This window comes from Excalfactoria chinensis, chromosome 20 (assembly GCF_039878825.1).
Source record: "Excalfactoria chinensis isolate bCotChi1 chromosome 20, bCotChi1.hap2, whole genome shotgun sequence".
Taxonomy (NCBI): Eukaryota; Metazoa; Chordata; class Aves; order Galliformes; family Phasianidae; genus Excalfactoria; species Excalfactoria chinensis.
Window position 1 is genome coordinate 3,968,916 of NC_092844.1, and position 12,227 is coordinate 3,981,142.

Consider the following 12,227-nt stretch of genomic DNA (forward strand, 5'->3'; position numbering starts at 1 on the left):
CCAGATGACATACACCCAAAGATCTCTGGTCCCCATGGGAGATGGAAAAGTACCACGGTTGGTGCTGCGCCAGGCAAGGTGCCTCCTCCTGCTGCTGCAAACACCTCCCACAGCCCCCCAGGGCAGCACTGCTTGGGCAGGTGCAGCACAGGGTGGGCTGCACCTTTCTGCACCCTCTGGAGCGAGATGAAGCGAGAGGGGAGGATTCAGTTGGTGTTCTTCCAGCGTCTGTGATGGGTGGTTGGAGCTCTGTTTGTTTGCAGCATCCTTTGGTGGAGTTGCATGCAGGAGATGCGGAGGTTTGTGTTGTTTGCTCTGCTCGCACCGTGCCCATGCAAGATCTGCTCCTGTTCCAGTGAGGAATGAGATGGAGCTGTTCTACTGAGCAGCCCTTGTAGATGGGAGAGCTGTGATGGCTTGCTTGGGTTGCCATCTCTTGTTGATAGTTGTGCTTATGGTACTGACCAGCTGTGGGAAAGGCTTAGGTCCCATCCCTGTAGGGCTTGGATACATCCCAGAGTTTGGAGAGGGTTGAACACCCATTCTGTTTTGGCGACTGAGGATGGAGTGATGTTGGTGCAACCTGCCAGGCCTAGGAGCAGCTCTTGATGCTTATTTATGGATGCATAAAAGCAGCAGTGACGCATTAGATGAGGATGTAAATATAGAGTTTGCAGAGCAAAGCTTGACTGGCCCCAGACATGGGGCTAAGCAGGGAAGTGCTGGTGCAGGTGGCTTTCTGTACCCTGGATATTGCCTTCTTCTGGCTCTGGAGAACAGATGTTGGGAAATAATTGCTTTTGGGCTTGGAAGTCGCATTAGGTGTTCACCTCCCCTTGATTACTCTTCATCACTGCCCCTTTCCAATGCTCAGCCCCTTTTTCCATGAGGTCCCTTCCTTATGTTCAGTCTAAACTGCCCTGCTGCAGCTTGAGACTGCTTCCTCATGTCCTATCACTTGTCACCTAGTGTCACCTCCACTGGAGCACCCTGGTGCAGGTGGGAGGCTGTGAAAGGAGGAGAGGTGGGGAGAGCCTTGGCTGTGGGCTGGCTTTGCTTTGCCCTAAGGAAGGGTCAGGCTTTGGGATAAAGCCTTGAGCACCTCTTTTCTCAGAGCCAGGTGGCTCTCCAGGCAGCTCTGCACCTGCTCAAGGGGAGAGGGGAGGAGATGCTCAGCTAGCCTGGGAGACAAGCCATACAAATATAACTTAAAATATAACAGTCTCTTCAATCCTATTCCCTTTGTGCCTGGCAGCACTGGAACACCCTGCTGGTTTTGGCTGCTCATCCTAGCCTAGTCCTTTTTTGACAGGAGCCAGTGTGAGACTTGGATCCTGCAAAATGAATTGGCAGTGGGGCTGATCCCAGCTGGGAGAAGGGAAAGGTCTTCCATCCTCGGTGTGATGGGGAGTAGGGAGAGGTTCGTGCCCCATGTTGGAGCATTGGTGCTCTTTACCTGCTCGGTGTGGAGGAGATGGAAGGGATGGGAAGAGAAGAGCTGAACCATCCCTTTGGAACAGCAGGGCTCTGCTGGTGGCTGAGCCAATTCAGAGCGGTGCAGGGTTGCTTTGGAGAGAGGAGAGAAGCTAAACATAGCTCTTCAAAAAAGCTGAGCAGTAGATAAGGTAGCAGCAGTTATTAGACACCACTTTTGATCTCTTGAGAGCATTTTCCTCTCCATTTACAGTGAGGTTTGAGCTTTCTCTTGGGGATCAATTTATGTGCTTTCATGTTATGTGGCTTAAGTGTTAGAGGAGAAGTAGATAGGGGACCTGCAAAGGTGTTCCCACTTTTCCTTGCATCAGGTCCTTGATAAGATTGCAGTCCTTGAGCCTTACTTACCTTGTTGCCCCCACATCCGTGCCCCATGTCTCTCAAGATACAGCATTTAGCCTTGGAGCCTTGTGACAAAGCAGCAGCACTGCAAAGGGCTTTATCTTTTCTTCCCGTTGGTCGTGCTGTGCTGAAGTTGTTGCATGAAGCTTGCATCACTACAAGCTTCCAAGTTAGCAAACACAGCCAGGCTCTGCGCTTTGCAAGTGCTTGTGCTGACCAGTGAATGCTGCTTTTGTAGGAGCGTGTCCTGAGGTCACGGTGGCACAGTGCAAGCCTTACTGTTTTGGTGATGGAGAGCTGTTTGCCAAGAGCAGGAGCTGCAGGTGTACAGGGGGATGCTTGTGGGCAGCCAGCTAAATGCCACACATGGGGTATGGCTGAGCTCCTGGCAGCCAGCATGAGCAAACCTTGCAGAAAGGCTTTGCTGGAGCCTGCAGCCTTGGGAAAGGGCAGCAAAGGGCAGTGTGCTGTGTTGGCCTGTCAGCATGGATGGGGATGGGCTATGGACCTGCTGCAGCTGGGGAGGAGCTGAGTTCCCTGAGGGCACCCAACTGTCTGCTCCTCATCTCCCTGCTTTGTAAACACCCTGCTCTGCAGTACACAGCTGGTGGGAGAAGCTTGGAATGGGAGCATCCCAGCCGGGTGCACACCCACTGCCATCAGGCTTTGGGTTTTGCTGCTGTGCTGGGGCAGAGCCTGCTCCCCAGGGGAGCTGATGTGCTCTCAGTGCATTGGGTCAGGCAGAACAACGCTGCTGGGGCTCCTTCCTATCCCACTCCCCTCTCTGATGAATCCTCCCAATGATTTGGAGCCGTGACATCTTGCTCTGAGCCACTGTCACAGCGGGGCTCTGACAGATTAATGAGAGAGCCTTTTAAGATGGTGTTTGATTCGCAAGAGCAGCTTTGATGTCTCAAAGCCCAAGGAGGTGATGCTTTCACCTCCCCCTGCCCTGCCCGCCCCCGGCACCACCTTCACCTTGCTCACCACCGCCTCCAGCACAGGATTTTGCTTTCAGATCTTCCAAACAATCAGCTTTTCCTCATCTTAATTACAGAAACACGAGGGCAGCCCTGCTCTGCCTTAGGGGCTGGGTTGTGTGCTCCAGGTAGAGCAGGGGCTGAGATGCTTTGCTCAGATTAGGGTTTTTGGAAGGGAGAAGTGCTTCAAGGGGCTCTCCATGGCTATGACTGGGGAAGGCTGGAGCTGCTGGGGTTGTTAGCTATAAGCATCACAGACATTCCCAAACAGGGTGGGTGATGCTGCCATCCAGCCTCATTTCAGAGGCCAGCCTGGCCGGGTGAAGCATGGCTGTACCAATTCTAGGTGGTGTGAGTGTTGTCATGCCGTGGTGATGGGGCAGGCGGCTCCCACTGTCTCGTCGAGCAACTAATTAATATTGATGGCAAAGAGGGTGGGCCCGGAGCAGGCGATGCGCGTAGACAGGCCTCGGCGGGAGCGCAGGCCTCGCGCGTCTCCATGGCAACGCGCATCAGGCTCATGCAGAATTCATGTCGGCCGTGCTGTCCTGATGCACTGCTGCTCCTCGGCCTGATGGTCCAGATTGAGAAGAGCCTCCAGGAGCACCAAGTCCTACCAGCAGCCTGGCTTGCTGAGTGCCATCGCTGAGCCGCATCCTTTTGTGCCACATCTATGTGTCTGAAAAGCCTCAGGGACGGGGACTGCACCACTTGCCTTGGGTAGACCATTCCAAGGCTCAGCCATCCTCTTCATGATGAAATTTCTTCATCCTTAACCTTTCCGTGAAGAAATTCACACGTCCTTATCCTTTCCGTGGAGAAATTTGCTCATCTGTACTATTTTGTGAAGGAATTTGCATGCCTGCTCCCGTGAAGAAAGGCCCGCCAATGGACCTTCCCGTCCTTGGGGACGAGGATGTGTTTCTTCACTTTAATAACAATGATCATAGATATAATGCGGATGCTTTGGGCTTATTAGGTAGAGCTTTTCACCTCGAGATCTCAAAGCATTTGACAAAGCCAGCTTGTTGTTTATCCCTACTGCTTATATTGAGCTGTTTACCTATTAACATCGGGGACCTGGTGGTTGCTATCATTCAGGGGTTTTTTTGCATATCGGTGAGCCAAAGCATATTCCTTTAGTGAGCTGGGGCATGGGCTGTGTGATTTCCCACTCTTACTCCTCTCACATCGGTTATGGTCACGCTTCTTGCATCCTCCCAGATAAAATTAGAGAGGTGCTTAGGAAGGAGGAGGCTGCCTCTGAATCTCAGTCTGTTCCACCTCCCTGCGTCTGGCAGGGGAATTAAGGCACTCGGGTTTTATTCTGATGGGTTCTGAGCTCGTATCATCCGAAGGCACCGCGGTGTGGGGTGGCTGAGGTTTAAATCTGTCTGCTGGGAACAAATAGGCTTCCTCACTGGTAGCACTGGTGGTGATTAGAAGTGATAGGAACTTAAACAGCCAATTTGCCTGTCACAATTTGTTTCTGGTTTGAAGTGTTTGTGTGTCTTGCTTTGCTTTTTGGCCTGATTAGTGATGCAGGGTCCTTATCCCGTGTGTGCCTGGCTGCCCATGGTGTGCACTGATGGAACTCGCTGGGGATAAGAATGGGAATTTACCTATGATATTTATCTATGATATGCTCTGCAAAACCCGTGGTCTGGGTCCAGGGGAAGGGGCCTCTTTGTGCTTGGGTGCTTTTCTGCTTTGCATACCCAGCACCACAGGGAGGGGACAGAGGAGACACCACTTGTCCTACTGCTCCTATTCCTTGCTTACCATCCTCCCATGCACCCTCTAATCTCAGAGCTCAACAGGCTTATCAGCAGTTGTAAGAACGGAAGAGGGAGAGAAAGAGCAGCAATGAAAGAGCAGGAGAGACTATCCAGAGCGCTTCGTAAAAGTGATAAATTGCTTTTAGATATTGGGCAGGAGAGAAAGAGAGTTCTTTTTTATTTGATGATATTAGTCTCTTAGTGGCGCATTGTTGCTGTGCATATGAGCTCGAAATCTCAAGGCAGTCCAAGGCAAACGCCCGGGAATTGAAGTGTAAATGAGCCACTGTCGAGCTCATTTTATTTTGCCTTTTATGATTTCTTGTTCTGCCATTATGTAGGTCAATCTCTATCTCTAATGTACGCTGTGTACGCGGTGGTGAGGCACACAGCCTGCCCTGCACTGGCAGAAAGCTCCAGCATCTCTTGCTCCCTCAGTCTCACCTGCGTCAGCTGAGTTTGGGGACATCCGTCCTGCCCATTCCTCCCCTGAATGTAAAATGTACATTCCTTCCTACATTAGCAATTCAGATGCTGAACTGGTGTGTGCTGGCTGCTCTGATTAGTGGATGTGATAAAGAGATTCGCACATCTCCTCCTGGAGGGCCTCCAGCCACGTGATTTGGCTGCTTTGCATAAATGACAAGGAATAAAGCAGCGTGTGCGGGACGACCTGTCCCACGCGGGGATGGTTCCTTGATTCTCCTTTCTCCTACCAGTTGGCAAGGTGACATCTGAACATGGCATCCTCCCCCTCCCTGTGCCATCATCCTCTACTGCTGCAGTCCCCCAAGCCAGGCTCTGTCCCCTATCTTGGGTGTCCCGTGGCTCAGGTGTCCCCTATATCTATCCCCAGCCTGCCGAGGGATGCTGTGTGGGTTTGGGGCTGTGTGTGAGCGCAGCCCCACCGACCCCTCCCAAGCCTCCTGTGTCTGCAAGAAGACAGCTTGCCCTGTGGTGGTGGCTCCTGTCTGCGGCTCCGACTATTCCACCTACAGCAACGAGTGTGAGCTGGAGAAAGCCCAGTGCAACCAGCAGAGGCGGATCAAGGTCATCAGCAAGGGACCATGCGGTGAGCACAAACCAGGGCTGCATCCCCTCCTGCAGAAGGCGAGGGGTCTGCGTGGATCTGCAAGGATAGGGGCTCTCCTTCAGATCCCACAGCATCATCTGGGGCTGGTGACGCTCTGAGGACAGAGCTGATGGGAAGGGACAAGGAGAGAACCGAACCACCAGCAGTGCTTAATAATAAGCAGGCAGGCTGATGGCCTGAGGGCTTTGTGGAGATGCAGGGCAGACCCGGGGGAGCAGCCCCCTCTCATCTATCTCCACTTCCCCACCATGACTCAGCCCTGCGGCTGCAAGCACAGGCAGGATGGGCTGATGAAAGCCCTTCCCCAGCCTGGCATTCACCAGCTGGGAGCAAGGAGCTGTGTAAATGAGACCCAGTCTCCTCATCTCAGAGTAAATTAACTTGACCTTTCTCGCATGCAGTGCGCTGGCTTGCAATAAATCTGCACCCGGCTCCCCTGCTGGGGCTCTCAGCAGAGTGGGGAGAGCGCCGAGTGACTTATTTAAAATAATCATCATAAAAAAGTGACAAATTAAGAAGGGGGAAAAAAAAAGAAAAAGAAAAAGCTGGCAAATACACCATAACCCTCCTCTGTCGGAGAGGAAATTGCTCCTTAAGTTCTTCCTCTAATTACAGCTTGCAGGAGGTGCCTTAAGGACCCTCGTTCTGCTTAAAGAGATGCTGGCAGTGAGGAGCTGGGGGTGCAGCCAAGCAGTGGGGGAGCTCCCCTTCCCCGTGCACTGTGGTTAAGGCTGAGTTTTGCACACTCTGAGTTGGATGCAACTGGCTGCTTCAGCGCTAGGAGTGGATGGGAGCACTCACCGAAGCCAAGGGCAGGATGGTGCTGGGTCACTGCTGCTGGTGAAGGCAACGCTTTCACTCTGCACCCTCTCCTCAGGCTCCAAGGACCCCTGTGCAGAGGTGACATGCAGCTTTGGCAGCACGTGCGTCCGTTCTGCAGACGGCCAGACGGCCAGGTGTGTTTGCCCTGCATCCTGCAGCGGTGTGGCTGAGAGCATCGTCTGCGGCAGCGACGGCAAGGACTACCGCAGTGAGTGTGACCTCAACAAGCACGCCTGTGACAAGCAGGAGAACGTCTTCAAGAAGTTCGATGGAGCCTGCGGTGAGTGCCTTGGTCCATACTGGGTGTTGCATGGCAAGCGTTTCTTGCATTGGGAGAGGGGAGGGCAGGTGAAAATGGGAGGGGTTGGGGGGAAAAGCTCAGCCGCTCTGAGGTTGTCTTGTGATGGCGGTGGATGCTTGTAATTAAAAGCAACTGTATTCATTAGGAAAGCCATGAGATCAGCCAGGACACGTGCCAGGCCCCTGTTTGTCCGTAGAGGTGGGAGTGTGCTTGGGAAGGCTGCAGAGCTAGAAGAGCATGAGCATTCACTCAGCCCCAAGCAGGGTGAGATGGGCACAGGTCAGGAGCATCACATTGGATGCTCCTCTTTTCTAGGGCAGAGGGGAGGCTTTGGGCCTCACAAATATCTGAAATACTATCATCGTGCAGTCCCCAGGATGATGTCTGTGTAGCTCCCCATCCCACTGTGTTGTCTCATCTCCTCAGCCAGCCCACATCCCTCACTTACCTACGGCATTTTAGATCCACACAAAGCATTCCGGTGTTTTTGATGGGTTTGTAGAGGTCTCAGCAGGGGTTACACATCCCTGCTGTGATTCAGAGCAGCAACGAGCCCTGGCAGCATTTGCCAGAAGGAAAACAGGAGATGGATAGGGCAGGTCCTACGGGAGCTCCTTCATTTCCATGATTGCTGCACGTGCTGAGATAGGCGAAGCAAAAGGAGGCTTCATCTGCAACCCTGTCCACTGCAGCCTCTTCCAGGAGGGTATGGCATCCTTCCTTCCCTTTGTCAGCCTGGGACTCTGATAAATGCAGGGATTTCAGATAGCAGGATTAAAGAGTGGAAATGCTTGGAAAAATAAAATGCTGCCCCTATCTGATGGTTGCCTTGGAAAGGGCAAGCAGCTCTGCAACATGAACTCCTACATATGTCGGTCCTAAAGGGGGGAACCAGATAGTGACACAAGGAGTGGGACGGGGTGGTTTGGAAGCACTGCCAAGGCAAGATATGAGCTGACCCTGTTCTCCTTCTCCCTTCACTCTGCGTAGACCCCTGTAAGGGCATCCTCAACGACATGAACCGTGTGTGCCGGGTGAATCCCCGCACCCGCCGCGTGGAGCTGCTCTCCCGCCCCGAGAACTGTCCCTCAAAGCGGGAGCCGGTGTGCGGTGACGATGGGGTGACTTACACCAATGAGTGTGTAATGGGGCGCACGGGGGCCATCCGTGGACTGGAGATCCAGAAGGTGCGCTCTGGGCAGTGCCAGCACCAAGGTGAGTACCTCTTAATTTACTCTAAGCTTTCATAAAGGAGAGCATCCCTTTTCTGACGGGGATGTCACGCATTTCTCTTCTCCTTTCCCAGATAAATGCAAGGATGAATGCAAGTTCAATGCTGTCTGCCTGAACCGCCGTGGTACAGCACGTTGCTCCTGCGACCGCATCACTTGTGATGGCACCTACCGGCCTGTCTGTGCCCGCGACAGCCGCACCTACAGCAACGACTGCGAGCGGCAGAAAGCCGAGTGCCACCAGAAAGCTGCCATCCCAGTGAAGCACAATGGACCCTGTGGTAAGCCTGCACCTCTCCTCCTCTTGCACCCAGCCTGTGTCCGTCCCATGCAGGCTCAGCTGGGAAGCCCGCAGGTAAGTGGCGGTTGGGTTCCCACTTTGCAGCAAGCCTCAGGGTCTCCTCAATTTTACAGCCAACCGAGTGTCTGCTCCTTGTGCCCTTTTTCCTTCCTGCAGTCAACAGTCTAATGTATGTCTGTGTCTTGTCTCTGTCTGACGTTCTCGCTAAAGTGGGGAGGAACCATCTGTGTTGAGCATATGACATATCTGAGATGCCCACCATCTCCTCTCCGTCGCCTCTCATTCCACTCCCAGGGTAGTGCCAGCCCCTGCTCCTGCCATGCTTCCCTTCCATGCCCACCTCTCTCAGCTCCAGGTCCTCCAGCAGGAACGCTCTCCCGAGGACTCGCCGTGGCTTTGTCTCATCTCTTGGAGAAGCTTTTATATGTGCTAGAAGGTGGTCTTTAGGATGTTGGGAACATTCCATCTTAAAATGATTGCATGGCACGTGAAGAAAGTTGAACGCGGTCATTGAATTGAGTTTGAAGGACCGGTTGTTTCAGCTTGGATTTGTTTTTACTGGTGGCATAGAACCGTGTCCCGTTTTAAGCTGAAGTTTTATATGGTGTTGGGTGCTTCAAACCTTCTGAAATGCTTGGAAATTCAGCCCGGTGTGTTGGGTTGGTTTTTGTGCTCCTGTCTTAGGTTTTAATCCTGCCAGGCTCAGCTGCTGGAAAATCGTTTGTCAGGCTCCCAAAATCACACTTAATATAATGACAACTGTTATTTTTAATCACCCACTTCAGTGTGCTTCTGGCTGCTGGATGATTACGAGTCAGATCCCCGAGTCCTTTCTGGGCAGGAAAAGCACTTCTCAGTCCTTCACCTCCTGCGTCCCTGGAAGCTGCTGGGGATGCCAGCTGCCCTGGATGTGGGAGGAACAGGAGGATGGGGACAAATGAGCTGCAAATTTCCTATGGCATCCCAAATTTCCAGGGCAAATGGAAAGCTATTGCTGGGAGCTGCCCTGCTGCCAGGCTGCTGTCCTTTCCATTGCATCCATGAAATGAGGACAGTGGGATACGCTCCCTGTGCACCTGTCCATCCCCTCTCCATCGTATTCTCTGTTATTTCATCCCTCCTCCCAGCTTCTCTCCCTCCGGGTGGGTGCTTTCCAGAGGGCAGATGTTGAACACAGCAGCGACGTTTTAATCTCACACACCCCCCTTTTCCAGCAGCAGGGCAAAGCCAAACAAAACAGCTCAGACCCTGTTTTTTAATCTTTTCTCTGCTTTCGTACCACAATGGGACAGCTGAGAAAGGAGGGCTGGGATGACATGCCAAGAGGTGGAGGGAAGGTGGCTGTAGTTGCATCTGTCTTTTCCTCCCTGCCTCTTTTTGCTCTCTTTTCTCTCCCCCTCCGCTCTCTCTCTTTCCCTTTTTGTCTGTGTCTTGTGTTTTACAGTGTTACCTGTTTGGAGGAAGGAGTTGTGTCCTCGCAGCACCCTTCTGCTCCCTACCCGGACATCTCTGCTAGGAGGTCGGCTTTCTCCCCTTCTCCATAGCCAGTGCCAACCTTGGCCTCTCCCCATTGCTCCCTTCCTCTCCAGTTTTCCTTAAGAGTCCTGGAACAGAGAGGTTCCCCTTGTTCTGCTCCCATCCCCTTGACCCGCACGCTTCCTGCCGGAACGGAGGATGCTGACTGTGCCTTGATCCTTAGAGGCAGATGAGAGTGGGAGCAGAGGTGGGTGGTGCGAGACCCCACTCCTCTGCGAGCCGATATCTCTGGATTGCTCCCAGTTGCTCTCACCTCTCCTTTCACCCCTGACTAACCCACTCCCTTCCCTGCCTCCTGCTTCCCCAGCCCTTGCATCAGCCAGGATGCATAACAAGCGGTGTGCTTCTTCCATGCCTCAGTTTCCCTGCCTTCAGGATGGAGAAGGGATGACAGCAGGGCTTGATTATAGCATAGCCAAAGGTCCTTGCTTGCTTTCTCCTCATTATATCCACCTACATCAAAATTGGTGCCAAAACCCCCTAATGACTTCTGCAGGTGCCCAGGGCTGCATTTTGGGTTTTTCTCTCTTCATACAAGCATGCTGCCTCTGTGTGTTTGGGGATATGGTTATGGTGTGTGTGTTGTGTTTTGTGTTGAACACAAGCAGGAGATGTGAGCAGCACCATGGGACAAAGCATCGTGGGGAGCAGTTCCTGCTCCTTGGGAGCTGCTTGTAAACCCTTCAAGCCACAGGGAAATTGAGGACAGAGTGGGAAGGGCTGGATGAGATCAGTAACCACGTGCCTCAGTTGTCCTCCTGTTCCTTTGCATCCCCTTGGCTCTGAGCTCTGATTTGGCAGGGACTTCCCAAAGAGCCAGACCCCAAATTCAGTCCTGTTCATGCCCATGTTTTGGGCTGTTCTCTCGCTGGTTCACAGTGTGCAGCCAAGCTCCTGAGGGCTCGTGCTTTGATCCTACTCTGCAGCTGCATCACATTGGCCCTTGCAGAGGAGGGAGGCAGAGCGTTGCCCTTTCCCACCCCCTGTGCTGCCCACTGGGGCTGTGCTGCATCCTCTGCTGCGTCCATCTCACCTCTGCCACCCTGTTTGTTCCCACATCCTTCTCGTTGGTGTGTCCTTGTCCGTGTCCAGCATGTGTTACAGTGACGTCCTTTCCTTGCTCTGAGTCCTCAGGGCTTTTGTGATGAATCACAGGAATGGGGCTCTGGGCAGTGCTGGGGCACTGCTGGCTTTTGGCTGCCCACAGTGGCTGGAGGGATGTGGGACATGGGGGAGCCGTGCAGAACTCTGACAGGAGGCTCAGCATTGCCTTTGTGCTGCCACCACCAGAAGGGCTGGCTGATCACCTTCTCACTACTGGGCATCTTGTGGGGAAGGATGCCAGCTGCTTGGCTGACTTTGATGGAATAGCTCTATTATGAGAGCAGAGAGCATGGCTGCCTCTCAGCCTGCAGCCCGTGCTGTGGGGCATCCTCAGGGCTCTGCTCCCCAAGCCTGGTGCCTGGGGACTGGGACGAAGCAAGGACAGTGACTCTCTTCGTCCTGCCCCACCAGGAGGGGAAGGCAGGGGCTGTGGTGAAGTCAGGTATCATTTCCAGTTGTCCCAGGCTGGTGGCATCGCTGCTGCATGGGATGAGAGGTGTGGGCTTCTGGCAAAGGCAAGTCTGCTGCTGTCCTCCATCAGTACGATGCCTTGTGGTGTTGGCTGGGAACCCAAAGGGGGCTTTTTGCAGTGTTCTGTACAAAAACGATGGAGCTGATTAGAGTCCCATGAGGTGCACAGGACGGAGGAATGAGAGTGCTGGGAAGAGATCCTGTGCCTGCTTCCCAACCCTAACCTCTGCTGAGCATGGGAGAGATGCTGTGCTGGGGGGGGGTGTAGGGGCTGGTGCAAGGCCAGGAGCTCTGTGCATTGCCATGGCTGGGGGAGGCAGGCTGCAGCCACCGGCATGCCTTGCTGTGCGCTGCGTCCGGGGATGCTGAGCAGGCAGCAGGCTCACCCTGCCACCCATTTCCTATGCTCCCTCTGCAGACCTGGGTACTCCCAGCCCCTGCCTGAGCGTGGAATGCACTTTTGGGGCCACCTGCGTGGTGAAGAACCAGGAGCCCGTGTGCGAGTGCCAGCAGGTGTGCCAGGGCCGCTACGACCCCGTCTGCGGCAGCGACAACCGCACTTATGGCAACCCCTGCGAGCTCAACGCCATGGCCTGCGTCCTCAAGAGAGAGATCAGGGTGAAGCACAAGGGGCCCTGCGGTAAGGAAACAGCCATCCTGGTGCTCGTGGTGGGGCTGCTCACATGCACTTGTGCTGTGCAAAGGGAGGGAGGGGAGCGTGGCACCACTGTGCGTCCTCACCCCAGAGGGATTATGCTGGCATGGATGTGGCG

At 53.8% G+C, this 12,227-nt stretch overlaps 1 protein-coding gene across 5 annotated transcripts in view; it reads left to right on the forward strand.

The window, feature by feature from the left end:
- AGRN (agrin) overlaps window positions 1-12,227 on the forward strand; it is a 61,206-nt gene that overhangs the window by 27,871 nt on the left and 21,108 nt on the right. For all 5 annotated transcript variants that reach the window (XM_072354052.1, XM_072354053.1, XM_072354054.1 and 2 more), the window contains 5 exons: window positions 5,451-5,666; window positions 6,565-6,789; window positions 7,801-8,025; window positions 8,117-8,323; window positions 11,873-12,094. In XM_072354052.1, coding sequence (XP_072210153.1) covers window positions 5,451-5,666; window positions 6,565-6,789; window positions 7,801-8,025; window positions 8,117-8,323; window positions 11,873-12,094 — 1,095 coding nt within the window. The remainder of the gene's footprint in view (window positions 1-5,450; window positions 5,667-6,564; window positions 6,790-7,800; window positions 8,026-8,116; window positions 8,324-11,872; window positions 12,095-12,227) is intronic.